We start from the raw sequence: 24,771 nt of genomic DNA, 5'->3' as shown, positions 1-24,771 counted from the left end.
GCGCTTCACGGGTGAGTTATCAAACAATATTTGACGGCAAGCTACATTATGGAGATATGAGGGCAGATGACCAAAAGCTTGGGGGAAGTGGTAGAGGCTGAAAGAGGAGCAGAGAGATTAGGTTTGGCAGCTAATGGCATGGCCATTAAAGGTGGAACAATGAAACTTGGGATGTGAAAGAGACCAGAATTGGTAGAGCACAGGAATCCTTTGGTGGAGTTGGGGGTGGTTTGCAGGGCTGGAGGAAGTTATGAGGGGAAAAGTCATATCACTCGTGTAATGACCTGGAAATAGGGATGAGACTGGAGGCCAGTGAACTCAGGGGTGCTCCATGCCAAGTAGCTTGTTAAGTCGCACAGGTGAACAATGGCCACTGATCCAGAGGTTCTGGAGAATAACTGCATCCTTGTAAGAGCTCAGTCTGCAGGAAAGAGGATAAAAAGAACTGGAGAGTGCTTTCTCAAAATCATCCTGCCTCCACCCCCTCCTCTCCAAAGTATCAACTTGACTTTGTGTGAAAGAAAGCATTGAGGTTTTTCCCTGTATATTGTATCCTGTTCATCACCTCAGGGTTATTTGCCTCTCAGCATCCTTTCCACCAGGGGATTGAGGCTGCGTGCAGATTGTAGATCATCTTTGTTTAGTTACTTGCTGGCAGCTTGCACTAATGGAACTTGTATTTACCCACTGCAGCCTGTAAAATCTGAACCCTGGTCATTCAGAGAGGTTAACCACAAAACATTTGTGTAAATTAATTACATCTCCTGTCAAATAAATTGTTGTGATTCAAATGACAAAACTAGGGTTGGAATTCCTAATAAAAAATGAAATTTGCTCAGTTTTCCATTGTAATACTTCAATCACTCGCCAGTTTAGAGCAAGCCAATAGGTTTCTCTGACTTGTTTATAACCTTGGTGAGCAACCAGTTTAACACCGTGCCGCTTGCTAAACATGAGCCATTTTGTGCTTTATTTCCACCTTGTTAACATCACTTGACTTCATATGTGTCTCAGCTCAGCTGCTGCTGAAACCCTCATCCATGCCTTTCTTACCTCTAGGCTTGACTATTCCAATACACTCCTGGTTGGTCTCCTTCATTCTACCCTCCGTAAACTTGAGGTCATCCAAAGCACTGCTGCTCATGTCTTAACTTGCAAAAAAGCCTCTTTTCCCTATCACCTCTGCACTCGTTGACCTACATTGGCTCTCAGTAATGCAACATCTTGATTTTTAAAATTTGCATCCTTGTTTTTAAATTCCTCCATGGCCTTCCCTGTCTCTATCTCTGTAATCTCCTCCAGCCCCACAACCCTCTGCGCTCCTCTGATTCTGGCCTTATGGGGAGATGGTAGCGTAGTGGTATTGTCACTGGACTATTATTTCAGAGACCCAGGGTAATGCTCTGGGGATCTGGGTTCAAGTCCCACCATGGCAGGTGGTGAAATTTGAATTCAATAAAAATATAGAATTAAAAGTCTGATGATGACCATGAAACCATTACTGATTGTCAGGAAAAAAAAAAACCCATCTAGTTCATTAATGTCCTTTAGGGAAGGAAATCTGCTGTCTTTACCTGGTCTGGCCTACATGTGACTCCAGACCCGCAGCAATATGGTTGACTTTTAAATGCCCTCTGGACAAGGGCAATTAGGGATGGGCAATAAATGCTGGCCATGAACAAATAAAAAAAATTAAAATCCCCAATCGTAATTCCTCGACCATCGGTTGCCTGGGTCCCAAGCTCTGGAATTTCCTCTGTACCTCACTTTCTTCCTTTACTGCTCTTCTTAATCGAGCTTTTAGTCATCTGACCTAATATCTCCTTATGTGGCTCGGTATCATCATACTTGGTTTTACAATGATCGTGCGACTCGCCTCGGAAAGTTTAATTATATTAAAGGTGCCATATAATTATAAGTTGTTGTTGCTGTTGTTTTCTTCAAATTCATTTAATTATTGGTTGTAATATTTCAATTCCAGCCGGGTGTTGCGAATATGGAGGCAACTGGTTAAATTGCACATAAGACCAGCATGTGTGTCGTCATTGTCACTGCTGAGCACACACCAGATGCTTCATTTTAAAGAGAAAAAAAGAGCAGAGGAAGGGCCATTGCCAAGCCGCCCTTGCAAACATAACAGGAATAAGCTCAAGGTCAATGAAGGCTGCCTTGTTTCCAAATATGGGTCCTTGGGGATGACCAAGTCAAAAAAAGGACAACATATACTGGGAAGAAAAAGCAAAGTACATTGCCTAGCATACATGTGGAGGAGTAGGAAACAGCGAGATTACTTCCATCATCAGTTGACACTCTCCTGCGGTTTTGACTTCAAGGACTCTGCGATTAAATGGTTGTTATCTAAAATTAACGGTTCACGCAACAATTTGTAAGTATAAAATATATCTTGAAGCTCTGGCAGAAATTGCGTAAGAATCCACAACTCATTTACAATAAACACAGTGAGGCTACTGACCTCATTCTTTGGTAAGTTAATGGAGAAGGTTGATCAAGGTAGTGCATTGGATGTTGTACATATGGACCTTTGGAAGCCATTTGACAAAATAACTCACAAGAGGCTTATTAAGAAGATAGAAACCATGGAATTAAGGGGAAGTGGCATTATAAAGCAGCCCAAATCCAAATGCAGCAAGACCTGGACAATAACTCAGGCTTGGGCTGACAAGTAGCAAGTAACATTCGAGCCACACAATGTCAGGCAATGACCATCTCCAACAAGAGAGAATCTAACCATCAGTCCTTTGACATTCAACGGCATTACCATTACTGAATCCCCCATTATCAACATCCTGGGGGTTAACATTGACCAGAAGCTGAACTGGACTAGCCATACAAATACTGTGGCTGCAAGAGCAGGTCAGGGGCTAGGAATCCTGTGGTGAGTAATACTGGCTCCCCAAAGCTTGTCCACCATCTACATTGCACAAGTCAATAACTCACAAGAGGCTTATTAAGAAGATAGAAACCATGGAATTAAGGGGAAGTGGCATTATAAAGCAGCCCAAATCCAAATGCAGCAAGACCTGGACAATAACTCAGGCTTGGGCTGACAAGTAGCAAGTAACATTCGAGCCACACAATGTCAGGCAATGACCATCTCCAACAAGAGAGAATCTAACCATCAGTCCTTTGACATTCAACGGCATTACCATTACTGAATCCCCCATTATCAACATCTCATCTAGGGATGAGACTGGAGGCCAGTGAACTCAGGGGTGCTCCATGCCAAGTAGCTTGTTAAGTCGCACAGGTGAACAATGGCCACTGATCCAGAGGTTCTGGAGAATAACTGCATCCTTGTAAGAGCTCAGTCTGCAGGAAAGAGGATAAAAAGAACTGGAGAGTGCTTTCTCAAAATCATCCTCTTGAAAGAGAGTTAAAGCAAACCAAGAGTAGGAAAAAAAACTGCGCTGTTGCTTAGTAACAGGGGTCCAGAGAGGAAGGTCCCACCCACACACATACAGACTATAAAAACTAAAACTGAAAGCAGTTTGAGTTCAGTTCAAAGCAGCTGCCAGACAGACTGCACAGTAGAGGGACAGCTAGCAAGTCCCAAACTGAAGCTAAAACCAGGATTCCAAAGAGACTGGATACTGGGAGAGGGAACTGCAGAGAGAGTAGATTTCCCAAAAGAACTGAAAGGTTCCAAGGCCAAGGACTGAGACGGAAAGGAGGGGTCCCAAGAAGACCTTCTAGCCAAAGGAAGAACAGGAACCTGGTAAAGGTCCTTTTCTGTGGAAGTGAAAGTAAAGGGTAGAAAGGGAGGCTCCAAACTTCAAGCTTAAAGAGAATAAAGCTGCAGGTTGCAGATTTAAAGCAATATAGGCGTATGAGAAGCTGAAAGATCCAAGGGGACAGCTGAAGGTCTGCAACTCTTTACTTTGGGCATGTGAAGCAGTAATGTTCTGTTGATGGCTGAGTCAGTGTGAGTGAGTGCATGGAAAGAATCTTGAATGCACATGGCAATCCAGGGGAAAGGAACATCCGAAGGAGAGTTTGAAACCCTGGAGGTGGACTCTTGTGGAAGGTGTCTGAGAGAAATTGTTGTTTGGGAGAAGATTCCAAAGCGAGCTCTTCGAGAGTGGAGATCGGAAACCCTCGTGTGAATGATGGAGTTCAGTGAGATCGATTGGCTCACAGTGTGATAAGCTTCTGGGGGGAGTTGATGAGGATCCATAGTATCTGGTTGAGGTGACATCTGTCACCTGGTTTCAGAGTGTGTTGTGTCCGATCACAGGTTGCCTAATGATTTACATGGACTGTGTACTTGCTGTGGACATTAGAGTATAAGAGCTTTTGTAACTTGTGTTATCCTTACAAATCTGTATATATCTGTAAAGGTATAATTGTGGGCGAAGGAGTGTTGTAATATAGTTAATCTTTTTTTTGTTTAATAAATGTTTTATTCCTTTGTTTAAGGTTCATTAGCTGAGTCATGTGACTCTGTTCAGTAACCACGCTCCACGTATTTAAACAAAAAATAAAAGTTAGGATCTACCAAGCCGGGTTCCAGCCTGGGATTTGGCTTGTCCAAGGAGTAACATCAGCTTGGATCAAGTCAACAAACACAAATCCTTAAAGTTGAGATGGTAAGCTGATACAGTTGTTATAAATGTTCATGGGTTATTTGGATTTATGAATAAATGAATAAAAGCAAAGTGATCTTGCTAGAACTTTATAAATCACTGGTTAGGCCTCAGCTGGAGTATTGTGGGCAATTCTGGGCACCACATTTCAAGAAATATGTAAAGGCCTTTGAAAAGTTACAGAGGAGCATTTGTCCAAGGATGAGAACTTCAGCTATGAGGAGAGGTTTGGAAAAGTCAGGACTGTTCTCCTTGGAACAGAGCAGGTAAAGATGTGATCTAATAGAGGTTTTCAAGATGGTGAAGTATTTTGGTAGAATAGAGAGGAGAGAAACTACTCCCTCTGGTGAATGGATCATTAACAAAAGGTCACAGATTGAAAATCACAAGGCGATATTTGGACAAGTAACCAAAAGCTTGATCAAAGGGGTAGGTTTTAAGAAGTTTCTATGGCTAATGTGTATATTACGGTTCAAAAAATACTCTTGCTGTAAAACAAAATGTTATCTTTGTGATTATGCAGATGAGTGGAAACATGCAGCATACATTCGCTTTGGAAAAACAGTACAATTTTGAGCACAATTTGTGCCCAGATCACCAATTGCACCCAAAACAGAAACTCACCCCATTATGCTTATCTCTTTAATATTCGCAACTGATGGTAAAGGTGCAAAACTGTAATGAAAATCATCCAGTAACCACTTTGGATCAAAGTGCCAAAGCAGTGAGCCAGTCATATTTCCACAAATGTTTATCAGTTTGCATCCTTATGCCCCCTGATATAAACAAAGAATATTTTGACATTATTTTTCCTTGATTACCTTCCATTTACTTTATAAAATGCATTTAATTTAACAGTCACCAGCAGCTGGACTTAAAAAAAAGTACAATGCATTTTAACAAATGCAATGAACCTTAATTGTTCAAAATTGCTCAGACTATAACATTTTGTAAATCTTAACAGATGGCCAACAGTCACTGTTTATTTTGAAGCAGTTCAAAAAAGTGAGTATTTTTTCAGGCCACCTCATCAGCTTATCATTATGATTACAGCATGCTTCATTTTTTTAAAAAAACAACATTCTGCATTAAATGTTTTGCTACACTGTTGTCCATCATTTAACATTGTAATCAAATGCATTCAGCGCCGCCATATGCCATTCTGATTTGTTGCTGTCTCTGTAGCTGATGCCACTGAGAGACCAAAACATGACAAGCCAGGTGTTAGGAGTTACCAGGTGTCAGGCCACATTTTGCTTTTATCACATTGTTTCAGTGTGTTTGTCGTGAATGGCAGGTTCCTACCATTCATTGTTGCAGCTAGTATGATAATAGTCTACCTGAGTAATCTTCTCTAGCAATGTGGTTTATTCTTACTGCACTCTGAACAAGGGCAACTGGGGATGGTCAAAAAATGCTGGCCTAGCCAGTGACACCCACAACCCATGAACGAATATAAAAAATATGTCTCAGCCAGCACCATTCATTCTTTTGATTCTGGATTATTGCTCCTTTCTCCACTCAGTCATTAGGTGCTGATCTACTATTCGTTACGTCCCTTTCTTCTGCCTTTCTCTTTCTCCCGCTGATTTTAAAAGTCTCCCTAAACACCATGGGGTAGATTTTCACCTTCACTGCACGGGCGGTAACATTGAGGAGCAGCTCGCTTTGTAGAACCAGCTTTTCATTTCATTTCATTAAAATCAATGGCATGAACTGCAGATAGTGAAGACAAGAATCTTCCTCCATGTCTTCCACCATACTTCTCGTCTTTTCCAGTAAATTCCTTTGCTTCCTGCTCCATGAAATCAGTCATGGCTCTAGCCTTTGAGTCAGAAAGCCATGAGTTTGAGACCCACTCCAAAGACTTGAGGACGAAATCAAGGCTGCAGCGTTCGATGTGCCATCTTTCAGATCAGCCATTAAACTGAGGACCTGCCTGCTCTCTCGGGTGGATATAAAAGATCCCGATGGCACTATTTTGAAGAAGAGCATGGGAGCTGTCCCCCACTGTCGTGGCCAGAACTTATCCTTCAACCAACATCACAAAAAACAGATATTTTGGCCATTATTGGCATTTGTGGGAGCATGCTGTGAGCAAATTGGCTGCTACTTTTTCTATGTTACAACAGTGATTACAGGTAAAAAAAAAATTCATTGCTATAAGGTGCGTTGGGGCACCCTGAGGCCATGAAAGGCATTATTGAAATGGAAATCTTTCTTTTCTTTCAGTGTCCACCTTTCCCCTATGTAAACTGCTCTGGGATGTGTAGCTTCAATTTTGCCAAAAATGGAGTTCTGCTGACCCAAATCTTAGCATGCCTGAGCCTGAAGCTCAGGTAGCATCGTGTTACACAGTGTGTGCCCCCAACCCCTTCTTTGATTATACTACAGGGAAGGGAAAAGCTGGCTGAAACAGCTTGGAAATGCATATTTGGTGGGGATCAGAAAATCAGAAATGGGAACAGCTTTTAAAGGGCTGCAATTCACCAAAGCAGAGGAACTGGTGGTGGTGATTGAGGAAAGTGGAAAGAAGGGCAGCATAGCCTTTTTTGATACTTGGAGTTGGAGCTATGGAGGGTGGCCATGTTTGGGCTGAAGGCTATTGTCAGTTCAATGGAGGGAAGTCACTGCCCAGGTCAATGTAACTGCTCAACATTCTTGCACCTGGCTGTAAATGAGGAACACAGTGTGCTACTGACAGAAGCAAGATGAAAATGAATGTGCTCACTTAAAGATTATATTTCCTACAGATTCAACCAAAGTTCAATTTGCTCCCAGATATTACCTCTATAATTCAGGCAAAAGTCCAGTCATCACTGGGGTGAGTCTTATGTTAAGAAGCCCAAAATCTCTTTAGTGTTGGTACCAGCCAACGTGCCAAGCTGAAATTGTGCCCCAGCTTTATTTTTCGGTCTAAAGCAACATCCGTGCAGTTTTCCTGAAATATACTATTGTTATTGTCTGGCATCTAAATTTTATATAACACCCGTCTTCCAAAAATTACAACTTTTTAAAAACTTTAAATGGTTAATTACCATGCTGCCAACTTGCATTGTCATAAAGGAACATATGCCATTGAATTTGATATCAAAGAGATGCAGAGACAATAAAACACATTAACACATTAGTGTCACAACCTGTTATTACACATCTTCTGTAATTTGAAACCAATTTGGCATAATTTATGTGCATAACAATTATTGAAGCATATTACAAAGATGGGGGGGGGTGCGCAGGGGGTGGAGGAGTGGAGAGACAAAGCTTCGACCCATTCACTATCATATAGGTGTCTGCTGGCCTCGCACGCCACATTATCTAGACACAGTTAAAACCATTAAGATTATTAACTGTCTGGTAGGCTGTGCTCGCAGTTTAAATCTGGTTTGCCATACCCTTGGGTGAACAGCTTAAAGTGTACAATTATCACTGTAATTAAACAGGTGCAATGATTCTCTTCATAAATGACTCCTGTTACAGATTCCACAGAGCCGCTATTGAGGATGGCAGCAGTTTACTCCTACCCAACTTAATTACTTTGCCATTACCTTATCAGCCTCACACAGCCCCTGAAGCCAGTTATTAACATGTCACGTGCTGCTTGGTGACCAATATCTGCATCACACAGCTCGAGTTTATAAACAAAAATGAAAACTGTAGTGGTGCATGACAAGCAATCTTCTTCCTATTACCTCGATGGCTTTCCCAGAATTGTGCTTTGTTCAATTTTCCTTCATCTCTAAACCTAACTCATGAGGTTAATCATACGACTCACACAATTATCAAAATAATAAGGATTGCACTGGCCAAAAAAACAAGCAAGTCTGTACTCCCCTGACAATTGGTATCCACATTCCCCAGTCTGATACTAAGTCACTGGTGTCCCAGGTTCAATTGTGCTCTTTGTGATTTAGCTGGTGAGAATAGGGTGGCAAGAATCAGCCAGGTTCCAACTCCTTATGGCAGTCCAGTGACTGCTGCTGGAAATGTGTAAGCAGATCGTGGCAGAGGATACCTGAATAGCTTAATTGTGGTAGATCCCACACTTGAATAATTTGTTGACAGCCACCATTTGGGCTTGTGTATCAGCGATGGCCACTCAGTGGAGATACCCAGAGGGCGACCAATGTTCAAGAAATAATATCCCAGCAGCGCTTTAAGCAGAGGAAATATGTGGAGGGAAAACAAATAACTTACACAAAGTTATAAACTGCCATTAAGATTTATAAAAGTCTATAATGCCAGTAATCTAATCCCAATGCAAGTGCATAGAAGCCTCAGAGCCAGCTTGTCAGCTTGTTTATTTAAATTGGGCCAGCAATACAGCTGCAGCACCTGAAAAAATTCCCCATGTTCCTGTCTGTTGTCAAGCCACTCTTTCCCACATTTCTAGCTACTCCTCCATATTCCAAACACGAGTGAACTCTCCCTCCCTCTCTCTCTCTCTCTTTCTCAGCTTGTTCATTCTGAACTTAATAAAACTCAAAGCAAAGGACACCACAGGGATGAACTCATTTCAAATGACATCACTGACAAGGACTGTTTAATACTAACATTTTCAATCCAACATGAACCTAGCACACCAAATTTAATGTATAATAGGTAATAGGCAGTTGAACGTTCTTAACACGTAAACTTAACTGTTAGTACCACAATCTCTTCCTTGAGGCTAAAAATGCGATTGCTTCCATTTTCAGGCATGAGAGCCATGATTTGTGATCATCAACATCCTCAGAGTTACCATTAACCAGGAACTGAACTGGACCAGCTATATAAATGCTGCGGCTACAAGAGCAGGTCAGAGACTGGGAAGTCGGTGGGGAGGCTAGGAATTCTCTCCCCCAGAGGGTTGTGGATCCTCCACCATTGAATACATTTAAGGCTGTGATAGGCAGAATTTTGGTGTCTCAGGGAATTAAGGGATATGGGGAGCGGACAGGAAAATGGAATTGAAGCCCAAGATCAACTATGATCATATTGAAGGGTGGAGCAGACTCGATGGGCCTTTTGGTCTACTTCTGCTCCTATTTCTTGTGTTCTTGTGTTCATTTTCTCCTACCCACTGCATCACTAACCTATCACTGCTCAATGTACCACATCTCCGTAACTCACCCATCAGATTCCCCTGATAATCAGGACTCAGGCCTAACAGTTAACTACTCCACCTCACCCTCAAACGTCCATCAATGATACCAGCCTCACACCTGCCTCTCACAGCCTCCACATACCCCCAACTATTCAGGCATATTACACAAACACAGTGAAACACACTCATATTCTGCCCTCCCCAGGTCCATAACCAGTGTAGAACCAGACAGGGGGCAGGCACACCTGCATCAGTTAAGCCCATTGGAGGCGACAGTGCTCAGCGTCATGGGGGGCCAGCTTTGACAGAGGCTGTTGGATCCAGTGCTATCGAGAATAGTCAGGATGATGGTACTTTCCTGCCTTATGGATTTTCCCAAATCCCACCTCGGCCTCATCCTGCTATTTGGCTTCAAGTGCAAGCTACTGAGGGTATGACCATGGACCACTTGCTCTTCCCACTTACCTCAAAATCCCCTTTTGATTTTCTGCTTTCAGGTAACTAAGAACAAAAGCCGAGCCAACCACACCAGCCTCATGATGTGGACAAGAGTTCAAGAGCACAGTGCTCTGGTCCATGATGTTTCTGGTTCTCATTGTATCAGGCAAGAAAGCTTGATAACTGCAAATGGACAGACTTTGTATTGACTTATTCGGACTTGCAGAAGAAAGATGGTTAAAATATGGTTCAGTGGAAAAGAAGAATCATGTGCTTTACTTTTCAGGAGGTGAGAAGCCCAGGAATGGAGTAGGAATCTTAGTAAACAAAAGATACAAGAGATGAGTTTAAGGTTACTGGCCAATCTCAGAAAGAGTAATCATGTTTAAGATTGAAGGAAAGCCTTTTGATCTGGTTGTCATGCAGGTTTATGCCCTGACACAAAATCACAACAAGCAGGAAGTAGAGGCAATTTATGGTGACATCCTGAAATATTATGATTAAATCAAATCAACCATTGTGATAGTTATAATGGGCAACTTTAACACTGAAATCAATGAAGGAACATCAGGAACTCATGTCAGTAAATTTGGCCTTTGATCGAGAAATGAAAGAGCAGAGAGAGTGACACAATTTTGTCAAGAGAATGACCTGATGGTGGCAAACACCTTCTTTAAACAACTAAAATGAAAACAGTATACTTGGAGAAGTCAAGGCAATGAGCCTAGAAATCAAATAGATTATGTGATGGTGAAACAACATTTTAGAATTGGTATATTCATACGTATCCCAGAGTGAATATAAATTCAGATCATTGCCTCCTTGTGGAAAATTAAGACGAAGCTGAAAAAAGAAAAAGATGTGCAACTATTAGAGCTTGACATGTTGAAGGATGAGAACATCAGAGAGGCATTCACTCTTAACGTAAAAACAAGCATGAATGTCTCAGGATTGAGAAAACAGAACAAGCAGAGGTCTTAGAACCAGAAGTAGAAAGAAAATGGCCTTTGCTTAGTAACAACCTGCTCAGTGACGCCCAGTTTGGGTTCCGCCAGGGCCACTCAGCTCCTGACCTCATTACAGCCTTGGTTCAAACATGGACAAAAGAGCTGAACTCCCGAGGTGAGGGAAGAGTGACAGCCCTTGACATCAAGGCAGCATTTGACTGAGTGTGGCATCAAGGGGCCCTAGCAAAACTGGAGTCAATGGAAATCAGGGGAAAACTCTCTATTGGTTGGAGTTATACCTCGCACAAAGGAAGATGGTTGTGGTTCTTGGAGGTCAGTCATCTCAGCTCCAGGATATCACCGCAGGAGTTCCTAGGTTAGTATCCTCGGCCCAATCATCTTCAGCTGCTTCATCAATGACCTTCCTAAGGTCAGGAGTGGGGATGTTCGCTGATGATTGCACAATATTCAGCACCATTCGCGATTCCTCAGATACTGAAGCAGTTCCATGTCCAAATGCAACAAGACCTGGACAATATCCAGGCTTAGGCTGACAAGTGGCAAGTAATATTCGCGCCACACAAATGTCAGACAATAACCATCTCCAACAAGAGAGAATCCAACCATCGCCCCTTGACATTAAATGGCATTATGAATCCCCCACTACCAAATCCTGGGGGTTATCGTTAACTAGAAACATGAACTGGGCTAGCCATATAAATATTCAGGTTACAAGAGCTGGTCAGAAGCTAGGAATCCTGCAATAAGCAACTCACCTCCTGACTCCTCAAAGCCTGTCCACCATCTACAAGGCACAAGTCAGGAATGTGATGGAATACTCCCCACTTGCCTGGATGAGTGCAGCTCCAACAACACTCAAGTAGCTTGACACCATACAGGACAAAGCAGCCCATTTGATTGGCACCCCATCCACAAACATTCACTCCCTCCATTACCAATGCACAGTGGCAGAGTGTGTACCATGTACAAGGTGCACTGCAGGAATTCACCAACGGTCCTTAATCAGCACCTTCCAAACCCACGACCTCGACCATCTAGAAGGATAAGGACAGCAGTTAGATGGGGAACACCATCACCTGGAAGCTCCCCTCCAAGTCACTCACCATCCTGACTTGGAAATACAACGCTGTTCCTTCAGTGTCACTGGGTCAAAATCCTGGAACTCTCTCCCTAGCAATACAGTGGGACACCATTACTATCCACAAGAAGAGGGACAAATCTGATTGCGAAAGCTACAGGGGGATTTCCCTCCTGTCCATCGTGGGTAAGATCTTGGCCCACAACCTCCTGAGCTGCATTTATCTTGTCGTTAAGGGGATCCTCCCAGAAACCCAGTGTGGCTTCCGACCATCTCCGGGTACTGCGGACATGGTCTTTGTGATTAGACAGATCCAGGAAAAATGTCAGGAGAAAAATCAAGAATTGTTCATCGCCTTCATTAGCCTAACCAAGGAATTTGATTCTTTAAATCGTAAAGCTCCACGGGTTGTCCTTCAATGCTTTGGTTGCCCGTTGAAGTTTGCCACCATCCTGAGACTCCTGCAGGAGAACATGGCCATCACTGTCCTGAGTGGAGGATCTGAAACTGATACCTTTCACATCTGGAACGGGGTCAAACAAGGTTGTGTGTTCATGCCCACCTTGTTCATCATTTACCTGACCGTCATCGCCCACCTCATCTGAGGTGAGCTACCACCTGGTGTCAGCGTTCAGTATCATTTGTATGGGAAGCTCTTCAACTCTGGTCGCTTCCCAGCAAAAACAAAAACTCATCACCATGGACATCCACGGCCTTCAGTTTGCGGGTGACCACTGCGTGATGGCTCACTCTGTACAGGACATGCAAAAGACGCTTGACCTCTTCAATGCCTCGCATAAGAGGCTTGGCCTGTCTTTAAACATCGCCAAGACTAAAGTCCTTAACCAACTTTCCCCGGGCTAGTTGAGCATAGATGGGGAAGCTCTGGAGTGTGTGCAGCACTTCCCTCATCTCGGCAGCCACCTCTCCCAAGGGACTACCATCGATAAGGAAGTCCAACATTGAGTTAACTGTGCCAGCGCTGCCTTCTTCAAGCTGTGCCGACGTGTCTTTGACAATAGGGAACTTTGGAAGTCAACAAACGTTCTGGTTTATAAGGCCATTGAATTGACCACCCTCCTGTACTGCAACAAAATATGGACTGTCTACCATCGCCACATTAAGATCCTTGAGAGCTTCCATCAGTGGTGCTTGCGTCGAATCCTGGGGATGAAATGGAAGGACTGCTGGACTAATGCGAGCATCCTCCATGAAGCTGCAACTACCAGCACTGAAGGCCTGCCCCTGCAGAACCAACTCCAGTGGACGGGCCATTGAGCCCGGATGCCTGAAAAGCACCTTCCTTGACAGGTTCTCTTCTCACAGCTCTCTGTTGGCTGACGCTTAAAGGGCAGCCAAAGGAAAAAGTATAAGGATATGCTCAATGTCGCCCCAAAGCCCAGAGGCATTAATAGCACTGACTGGGTGGAGAATGCTGCCAATCACTCGGCATGGCACTACTGGGTCCATCAAGGCGCAAGCCACTTTGATGCTCAGAGACTTAACAGTGAGGCAGAACAACGGCGGCAGAGGAAGGAGAAGGAACCCAAACCGGGGCTGTGATTTCCACTCCCCTGTGCAACAACATGCCCCCACTGCAGAAGAAAATGCGGATCCAGAATTGGGCTGCTCAGTCACCCAAAGTCTCACCAAGCCTGAATGACATCATCCTCGAAGGATCTCCAACGATGACGACGATGACAATGTACCCACCACATGGACTGCAGTGGTTCAAGAAGGCAGCTCACCACCACCTTTTCAAGGGCAACTAGGGATGGGTAATAAATGCTGGCCTACCCAGCAACACTCACATCCCGTAAATTAATTTTTAAAAAAGCGGGTACATAAAAGACACAAGATGGCAAAGTGTTGTTTGAAAGGGTTACAGTAGCAGAAAGATGGACAGAACATATAAGTGAATTATACAGTGATCCAAATCAAGGGAATCCTCAAGATATAGAGGTAAACAATGGATTAAACATTAAGATATCAGAGGCAAATAATGCTTTGAAATTGATGAGTACAGGAAAAGCTCCAGGCATAGATGAAGTAACAACAGAACATCTATGTTAACAGAAAGTTGTGATCAAATATATGCCAATGGATACATTCCAAATGACATGGGACATTCATTATTCGTTAAGTTACCTAAAAAACCTAAAGCAATGTAGTACAATCAATTTAGAATCATAAGCTTAAAGAATCCTCTCATTAAACTGAACTTGAAAATTGTAACAGGAAGAAATAATAACAGATTTGAAACAGAAATTGGTGAAACACAGTCTGGATTTAGACGTGGAGTAGGAACAAGAGGGGAAATATTTAACCTAAGGACAATCTTCGATAAATATCAAGAAGTAAACAAGAATACTCACATATGTTTCATAGACTATGAAAAAGCATTTGATCACCAAAAGCTTATAGACGAGCTGTTGAAATGTGACATTGACAGTAAAGATGTGAAATTTATCTGGAGCCTATATTGCGACCAAATAGTGAGCATCAGGCTAGAAGTTGGACAATCAGATATGTTTCAAGTGAGCAGGAGGGGTAAGACATGGCTGTGCACTGTTGCCAAAATTATTCAGTCTGTGCCCAAAACAAATATTCAGAGAATTAGATGTACTTCCAAGGGTAAAAATTGGTGGCAATTGCATAAACTTGCAGTACACTGATGACATAGCGCTATTTGCAGAATCAGGAGAGGCCCTACAAAATATCATAGATCAAGCAAAATCTAGAAGATTAGAAAATGGATTGAGTATGAACACTAAAAAGACAAAAGCAATGGTAGTTAAAAGGAATACCTCAGAAAAAATTAGAGTGAAGATTGAATTGGATGGTGTCACACTGGAACAAGTAGATAAATTTGTTTATTTAGGACAAATGATAACAGAAGATGGTAGATGCAATGTTGAAATTAGAAGATAGAGATAGCCAGAAGTAATTTTGTGAAGGTGAAGGATGGTTTAATAACAAGAAAACTCGAACTTGTAATAAGGCAAAAACTCATAATGATGCTCCATTCTATCCATTTTCCTGTATGCCTCAGAAACATGGACAATAACTAAAGATCTGTGGAAGAAAATGTGGATACTAAGAAGTAAGCTAAAAATTCCATAGACAGGCCATAAGACAAATGAAGAGGAGCTGCTTCAGTATTTCAGCATATGGTCGGATCTGTGAAGCTAGAGATCTCAACTAGTGGAAAAAGTGGAGTGCGACAGGGAGAGGGGTCGACCTAGGTATAGTTGGATGAAAGACATCACAGAGTAGTTGTAGATGAGCTACAGTGGATGGATGAGGTTGGTGCAAAGCAGGCGAGCATGGCATACCATGACAGCAGATCTCCTGGTAGGAGTAGCTACAAGCAGTAGCAGTTACAGTCACCTCATACAGTCAATGTTAATAAAGGACATTGATCCTGTGACACATGTTTGCCCAGTCACAATTTCAGCTACTGAAGGATCAGTATCAGCAACAGTCCTGCAAAGGCAGCACGCTTGAGTGATCACAGTTCTGAAGAACCTAAGTATCTCATAGCCACATCACATTAGCATCATTGTTGAGTAAACACTTTAAGTGTCAACAATGAAATGGCTCAACTCAATATAATGGGGCACTGCAGATTTGACTAATAAGTAAATGCGTTCCTTAGGGCACTGTTGAATGAAAATGTATGAATAATTAAAGAGTCCAAATGAATTCATTGCAAATTAAATAATTAGCTGTTTGATGGAGTGACTTGTGTTCTACAGCATGGGTATATATGAAGTCATTTGTGTTGCTCAGCATTGCACATTTAAAGCTAGCAATGTTGTACAGCACTGTGAATATGGAAATAGCCATGTTGTACTGCACAGTATAAATGGAGCTAATTGTGCTATTCAGCACTGCATATATGAAGCCCGAGTGTTATACAATAGTGTATGCAAAGACACAGCTATATTGGACAGCACTATCTACACAGAGCCAACTATATTGTATGACATTGTGTAGAGAGATCTAGCCATATTGACTTTCCTTTAGGAAAGATACATTGGCCTTGGAGGGAGTGCAGCTAAGGTTTAAATAATGATACATGGATGCCAGAGGTTAAACTACAAGGAGAGGTTACACAAAGTAAATAAAAGCAAAATACTGCAGATGCTGGAAATCTGAAACAAAAACAGAAAATGCTGGAAAAACTCAGCAGGTTTAACAGCATCTGTGGGAAGAACGTTTCAAGTCCAAATGACTCTTCTTCAGAGGAAGAAAAGTTGTATTCCTTGGAATTTAGAATGTTAACAGGTGATTTGATAAAAACTTTCAAGATATGATAGGGTAGATAGGGAGAAACTATGGGTGGAATTGTCCCAAGTGTGGGAGTGGGTGTGAAAAAAGTTGTTTAACCCGTTGGCTGCAATGGCAGGTTTCTGCGCCGTATCGTCCCATTCCCAACACGACCCGCTCATTAATAATGCATTCACAGGAAACATGCTGGATTGCTGGTGGGTAGGCTCCGCTCACCACACAAACATTTCACACTGTGTCATGTATCATGCTCACACTCTCCCCATCTGCTTTCATGCAGGAGAAGCTGGCTCACAGCAGCAGGGAGCGGTCCCAGACTGGGGGGGATGGGAGTGGCCCACATTAGCCCCCTCACTCACTTTGGGTAGTATGCAATCATACTGACTGGTGAGGACATGGACCGTGCCTGCGGCAATGGTGAGGTCGGAGGCAAATACCCACGTGAGGATCCTCCACTACATCATCCCTCTCTCAACACAACTGTGAGTGCTCTCTCTCCTGCCTTTGACTCTGCTGCCATGCTCTAATTAGCTCTACTTTTGTTCACATGGAGCTCTGCCAAGCAACTGACACCCTCAACCAGCTAGTCCCTCAGCTCCATCCAGGTCCTCACCTCCAGCCAAGAGGACACCTCCTCCATTGAAGAGCTGGGAATAAGCAGCCTGGAAGACCCATCACAGTGCTTACCCACACCCTCCACTGGTGCAGAGACACACACCTCAGTGGGACCTAGATCTAGAGCAGGCTCGGGCTCAAAATCTGGTGGTCATCGTATGGACACGTGTCTGCTGCAGGAGGAGGCAGGTTCAGCTGAGATCCCTGGCACTCGGAGGACTGCTGGGGAAGAAGCATCTGTGAAGTCTGAGTTAGGTGATGAGCCTCTGGGTTCAGCCTTCCAAATCATCCTGGAGAGTTAGCAGAAGGCAGGGGAACATCACATGGAGCTGTTGGAAGCCCTCAACAGAGTAGCACTCGAGTGGGAGGAGTGCGTTCGCCTGCTCTCTGATTAAGTGGTGCCCACATGTGCACGTATGGAGGTCTCCATGAGAAGGATGGCAGAAGCCAGCGAGACCCTGGTCCAGCAGAATGCAGAGATGTGCGCTGACCTGCACTCCATCGTGGTAGCCATGGGTGAGTTCCTGCAGTGGCAACGCATGAGAGAAATGGGGCACCTCAATGTCCCTCCAGGTGCCCTTTCCCCTCATGGATTCAGGCCGGGGCTCTCGGGCACCCGATGGGAGGAGGAGCAACAGCTGGACACCCCTGGGTCATCCACTCAGGAATATCAGAAGCTGTCCACTCCCTCTGGGTCCCCTTTGCCTGTGACCCCTTTAACCTCACCCTCTGTCACCACAGAGGGAGCAGCTGGCCCACAGGAGGGCAGCCAAAGCAAGCCGGGGCCCTAAAGGCCTCAGTTCTCTGGAGGAAGCACACCAAGGTCATCTGAGGCAACAGGGTCAGCCGTTGTACAGCCTGTCTCCACCCCTGCTGCGGATGTCAGGGCAGCACCTATAAGAAGTGGTAGGCCTAGAAAAGTTAAGAAATTCTGATCGGAAGTGGTTGCATGGATGAACACATTTTGTCACTTTATAATATGAAAATATATTCACTTTCACTGAATATTGCATAATGTTATATTTCAGTTTCATTGACAGGCTTCGCAAATCCTACCACTGCATCCCCCCACCCCGGCCACTAGCCAGTCAGCTGCACACAGCCACACCACAAGTGATTCAGGAGGGAGATGTGTGTGTGTGGCAGGGCCTTTTAAAACCTCAAGCAAGCACTCTCCCACGCACATGGAGACTTCATCCATCACATTCATCTCACCGTCCTGAGCATTTTCAATGCTGCCTGCTGGAGTTCTCTTTCAGCTGTCCATCTGAGCCGACCTGCATCTCCGCCCACCCACTGACTTCACTCCCATGAAGCTCCTGCACCCGTCCAACATGAGGCTCCGCTCAGCTTCGATTTTGACAACGATGGTCATAGTCAGATTTTTGCTCAACTCTCCTGTCCTGGTCCCTCCCCCGGTCACTCATGTCCTTTCCCCATCACTGTCAACCCCATGGCACCACCTCTCTGACCTCCTCCTTCCCACCCCAGGGTCTGCCTCTGAGTCCCCACCAACCACCCTCGCTGTCCCTACTACCACTACCGACACATCCTCACCCTCCAATAGTTCTGGCTCACTCTGCCTCCTCTCATACTCACTATTCCTTCCTATCACACCCACCCTCAATTCACTCCCCAGACTCCACAGACCCCTCCCCTGCATGTTCACCTGAACATCCCCCTCCCCTTACTCCGTCCTCTACCCTTACTCCACTCTTATTCCCACCTGGACACCTTCCTCCCCCGGACTCCTTCCCCTCCAAACTCCTTCCCCCTTTTGAACTCCTTCATCCCCCTGGGCTGGTTCTCTCCTCCAAATTCCCTCAACCCCCTGAACTCCTTCGCTGAAGTCTTCCGCCACCCCCCCCTTACACCTATCGCCCCATTTACCGCATTCTCCCCCATTACACCCTCCTATCCCCACACCTCCCCACCCCTCTCCCAAACTCACCCCTCCGAAATATTCATCCACCTCCCCCAACTTCACGCCCTGCTGATACCTTCATCTCCTCCCCCACCCTCCAGTGCACCTTCCTCTTGCACCCACGCCCCCCCCCCACTCGCTGATCATCCATAGCAGCCCATGGCCATGACCGTAATGTTCTGAAGCAGACCCAAGACATCAATGGATACCCCTTACCTTCCGAGAGCTGCTTTGCGGCAGATCCATGTACATAAGAATCCAGCTGGCATGTGACGCACATGTTCCTCCAGGGCCTGGAAGCTGTAGGGCTCCAGCATCTTCTGCTCCCCGGATATCAACAATCTGAGCAAAGCCCTAATGTTTAGTCCTGGCTTACGCACATCAAACTTGTCCAGATGTGTTCTGGGCCGGCGTGTTTTCCTGCCAGCGTAACAATAAATCTGGCATGAGGGGATGACTCTAATCGGGCTTTACATTGCATCCCATTAGCGGAATGCAAAGCGGGTCCATACCAACCTCCAGCGGGATTGGTGGACACCATCGGATGATGCCGCTGTGCCTTCACACCAGCGTGGAACTAATTTTTGGCCTTAAAGGACCAACAAGAAAGAAATACGTACTTAACCTCATCCTCACCAACCTGCCTGCCACAGATGCATCTGTCCATGACAGTATCGGTAGGAGCGACCACCACAAACCTTGTGGAGATGAAGTCCCACCTTCACATTGAGGATACCCTCGATTGCATTGTGTGGCACTATCACCATGCCGAACAGGCTAGATTTCAAACAGATCCAGCAATTCAAGACTGGACATCCATGAGGTGCTGTGGGTGATCAGCAGCAGCAAAATTGTACTTGAACACAACCTGTAACTTCATGGCCCGGCTTATCCCCCACTGTACCATTACCAGCAAAACAGGGGATCAACCGAGGTTTAATGACGATTACAGGAGGGCATGCCAGGAGCAGTACCAGGCACACCTAAAAATGAGGTGTCAACCTGGTGAAGTGATAGACAGAGCTAAACAATTCCACAACCAATGGATCAGATGTAAGCTCAGCAGTCCTACCACGTCCAGTCGTGAACGGTGGTGAATGATTAAAGAATGCACTGGGGAAGGAGGCTGCACAAATATCCCCATCCTCAATGATGGGAGAGCCCAGAACATCAGCGCAAAAGGTAAGGCTGAAGTATTTGCAAAAATCTTCAGCCAGAGGTGCCGAGTGGATGATCCATCTCAGCCTTCTCTGGAGGTCCCCAGCATCACAGTCTTCCAGTCTTCCACCAATTCGATTCACTCCACTCAGGAAGTGGCTGAAGGCACTGGATACTGCAAAGGCTATGTGCCCTGACAATATTCCAGCAACAGTACTGAAGACTTGTGCTCCAGAACTTGCCACGCCCCTAGCCAAGCTGTTCCAGTACAGCGACAACACTGGCATCTACCCAGTTATTTGGAAAATTGCCCAGTCATGTCAGTACACAAGAAGCAAGACAAATCCAACCCAGATAATTACCACCACGTAAGTCTACACTTCATCATCAGTAAAGTGATGGAAGGGGTCAACAACAGTGCTATCAAGGGGCACTTGTTTAGCATTAAAATGCGCATTGATGCTCAGTTTATGTTCCACCAGGGTCACTCAGCTCCTGGCCTCTTTAGAGCTTTGGTTCAAACATAGACAAAAGAGCTGAACATGAGAGGTGAGGGGAGAGTGATTGCCCTTGACTTCAAGGCAGCATTTTATCAAGAGTGGTATCAAGGAGCCCTAGCAAAACTGGGGTCAATGGGAATCAGGAGGAATTTTCTCCACTGGTTGGTGTTACATCTAGCACAAAGGAAGATGGTTGTAGATGTTGGAGGTCAGTCATCTCAACTCCAGGATATCACCGTAGGAGTTCCTCAGGGTAGTGTCCTCAGCCCAACCAACTTCAACTGCTTCATCAATGACCTTCCTTCCATCAAAAGGTCAAAAGCGGGGATGTTCGCTGATGATTGAACAATGTTCAGCACCATTTTCCACTCCGCAGATACTGAAGCAGTCCATGTCCAAATGCAGCAAGACCTGGACAATATCCAGACTTGGGCTGACAAGTGGCAAGTAACATTTGCGCCACACAAATGTCAGGCAATGACCATCTCCAACAAGAGGGAATCCAACCATCAGTCCCTTGACATTCAATGGCATTACCATTGCTGAATCCCCCAGTATCAGCATCCTGGGGGGTTATCATTGACCAGAAACTGAACTGGACTAGCCATATAAATACTGTGGCTACAACAGCAGATCAGAGGCTAGGAATCCTGTGATGACTAACCCACCTCCTGACTCCCTAAAGTCTGTCCACCATCTACAAGACACAAGTCAGGAGTGTGACGGAATACTCTCCACTTGCCTGGATGAGTGCAGCTTGACACCATCCAGGACAAAGCAGTCCGCTTGATTGGCACCCCATCCACAAACATTTACTCCCTCCACCACTGATGCACTGTAGCAGCAGTGTGTACCATCTACAAGATACATTGCAGGAACTCAATGAGCCTTCTCCGACAGCACCTTCCAAACCCATGATCACTACCATCTAGAAGGACAAGGGCTGCAGATGGGAACATCACCATCTAGAAGTTCCTCTCCAAGCCACTCATCATCCTGACTTGGATATATATCGTCGTTCTTTCACTTTGGCTGGGTTAAAATCCTGGAACTCTCTCCCTAACAGCACTGCAGGTGTACCTAAACCACACAGTTCAAGAAGGCAACTCACCACCACCTTCTCAAGGGCAATTAGATGTTAGCCCAGCCAGTGATGCCCACATCCCATGAATGAATAAATTTTTAAAAATTGGATTGTCTCAATGTACCCTAAGGAAAGCGGACATATAAAAACGAGAAACTTGCGAAATGTGATTTTGGAAAAGAATGGAGTCAGTCACTTTTAGAGAACATAAGAGCAATAAAGAAGTTCTCAGGATGATGAATAAGGAAATATTGTTAGTGAATATCATCAAGAAAAGACAATAAGGTTGGATTAGTGATATTCTAAGGCATGAGAACTTGCTGAAGGGAGTGATTGAAGAAGGATTAGAGGAGGATTTGGACTAACAGGGGGAATGAGAATGATGATGTTCGACAACGTGAAATTGAATCTGGGAGGCTATGAGCCACTGAAGAGTAAATCAGAAGACTGCCAGGCTTGCAGAAACAAACAGTGGACCTGCCCTTTGACAGGTCACTAAGACCGATTAAGAGATAAGGGGCAAAGACAGGTATATGGAATTAGGTCACAGATCAGCCATAAGCTCTTTGAATGACAGAACGGGCTAGAGGGGCCAATTGCTTGACAGGGTGGGAGAGGCAGAAATCTTCATCATATTTAAAAGACACTTGACTATGCTCTTGGGATGTTGTAAACCAAAAGGCTACACACCTAGTGCTGCAAAGTGGGATTCAGCTGGATTAGTCCTTTGCAACTGGCACGAACAAAATGGGCCAAATGGCTTCCTTCTATCTCCCAAATTTTTCTATGGGCTGGAACTTATGCCCCCCACACCTGCCTTTTTTTTGATGGGAGGGGCACATAATATCTGTCAGGTGGCTAGCCCACCTTCTTCCTGCCCAGCCCTGACCTGTTCCCCATAATACATGGGGGTGGGTAAAGCACCCACTAGGCCGCCCACCCTTAGGCCTTTTGAGGTCCTTAACTGCCCAATTAAGTGGCAATTAAAGGCTGCAATACACCACCAGTGCCATAAAGCTCTGGGCAGTGGCAGGCGGGCCAGAGAGGCCATCTTTAAAACCACATTTTTGAAAAGGCTGAAGGAAGGGGTGGCACACCAATCAGGGGGATTCCCTGTGCATATTGGTGGCACTCCCTTCCCCCCCACTACAAGCTTTCACCTCCCCTCTTTGTTCCACTCCGCTTGGCCCCGACCTCCCACCTCTCCAGCCCCCTCCCTCATGTGCCTGATCCCTTCCTGCCCTAAAAGCCTGGGACATACCTCACTCTGGTCTCCATCGCTCTTCTTTGTGGAGACGCTTGCGTTCCCAGCAGCTCCCACTACTGAGTTCCGACGCTGCTGGGACCACTAGAGCTGCCAACCAATCAGATTGGCCAGTAGATCTTCAGGGCAGGACTTTATGTCCGCTGAGAGCCAGAAGAGCAACCTTCATCCTGTTTATACCGCCCCCCAGTGTGTTACCGCTGCACGGCAGGCTTTGTAAAAGTCAGTCAGCTTGAGGCCGACTTTTCTTCTTGGGGGGTGGAGGAGGGTGGGCAAGCAGTACGTCTCCCCGTAAAATTTAGCCCTATGGTTCTTAAAACGCCTACTCTTGTTCCTATGTTCCATGTTGTACAGTTGTATAGATGGAGCCAGCCACATTATACACACTTGAGCAATCTATCCTGATTCGGGAAAATAATAAAGCAGTTATTTTCTTTACCTCGTTGACAAACTGGGTAACTGATAAGAGCATTGGCCTATAAAAAAACAGAAGACTGATTTCTCTTTTTAGCTAAATGGCTACTCGATGTCTTCTACAGTCATGTGCAGTTGGTGTTCAGATCAGCTGCAAAATTTAGGAGCCATAGTCTGTTCCGATTAGATTTTCCAGGTACCACATTAGCCCTGGAGCATTGATGCCAACTTCAAAGTTGCCACCTGTGATCAGCCAACTCAGTACTTAATCAAAGCTCAGAATCTCCTGGTCTATATGACTCAATGCTGCACCATGTAAATATTGAACCATATGGAATTTTTAATAAAAGTATTTATAGAGTATTAGATTCGGTGGCAGAAAATCGATCTTGACCTAATGTAAACACCAAGGATGTATTGACTCAACACAGCGTTACACTTTTCCTCATTTAGCTGTCAAATTCATAATCAAATTCCAACATTTTCCTGGTCTTACCTCCACACTTTGTTCTCATTATTAGAGGTGGGCCAGGAGCTCCCCTTCCTCCTTCTCCGGGTCGCGTGAGGAGTACTCGAATTTCATACTCTGTATCAGGATCCAAATGCCCGATTTTGTACTGATGGCTGTCTACCGGTTGTATGTCCGTCCAACTCCCGCTTGTGCTGCGATAATCAATGTCCCTTTGGATGATAGGACCATCTCCACTAATGGAATTTGCATTGAGTTGGATCCATAAGTATGTCGCACCAACAGAGTTAAGCTGAGGCGGAGCTATTGGAGTAGGTGGATCTGTGAAATTAAGATTTAACAGTTTGAATTATATATCCATATCTCACAAACTAGAGAACATATAGGGAATTATTAAGTGGGAGATCATCTTTGATCTTTTTTTTCTTTTTTCTTTCATGGGATGTAGGTGTCGCTGGCAAAGCCAGCATTTGTTGCCCATCCCTAATTGCCCTCTTGAACTGAATGGCATGCTGGGCTATTTCAGAGGGCAGTTAAGAGTCAACCACATTGCTGTGGATCTGGAGTCATACATAGGCCAGACTAGGTAAGGATGGCAGATTTCCTTGCCTAAAGGACATTAGTGAACCAGAGGGTTTTTTTACGACAATGGATGATAGAGTCATGGTCACCATTACTGAGACTATTTATGATTTTTAAAATTGAGTTTGAATTCCACCAGTCGTGGTGGGATCTGTACCCATGATCCCAGAGTATTAGCCGGGGCCACTGGATTACCAGTCTAGTGACATTACTACTTTGCCACCATCTTCCCCCTTTGCGGTATACCCTATCTAATAGGCAGGGCTAAGACCTGCAAGAATGTTTTAAGGTGGT

At 44.8% G+C, this 24,771-nt stretch overlaps 1 protein-coding gene across 10 annotated transcripts in view; it reads right to left on the bottom strand.

Moving 5' to 3' along the window:
* LOC121279045 (receptor-type tyrosine-protein phosphatase mu-like) overlaps positions 1 to 24,771 on the bottom strand; it is an 873,720-nt gene that overhangs the window by 479,521 nt on the left and 369,428 nt on the right. For all 10 annotated transcript variants that reach the window (XM_041189846.1, XM_041189847.1, XM_041189849.1 and 7 more), the window contains exon 7: positions 23,923 to 24,216. In XM_041189846.1, coding sequence (XP_041045780.1) covers positions 23,923 to 24,216 — 294 coding nt within the window. The remainder of the gene's footprint in view (positions 1 to 23,922; positions 24,217 to 24,771) is intronic.

This window comes from Carcharodon carcharias, chromosome 6, assembly GCF_017639515.1.
Source record: "Carcharodon carcharias isolate sCarCar2 chromosome 6, sCarCar2.pri, whole genome shotgun sequence".
NCBI lineage: Eukaryota > Metazoa > Chordata > Chondrichthyes > Lamniformes > Lamnidae > Carcharodon > Carcharodon carcharias.
Note: the sequence above shows the minus strand (reverse complement) of the source record. Positions and strands in the feature narration are given on the sequence as shown.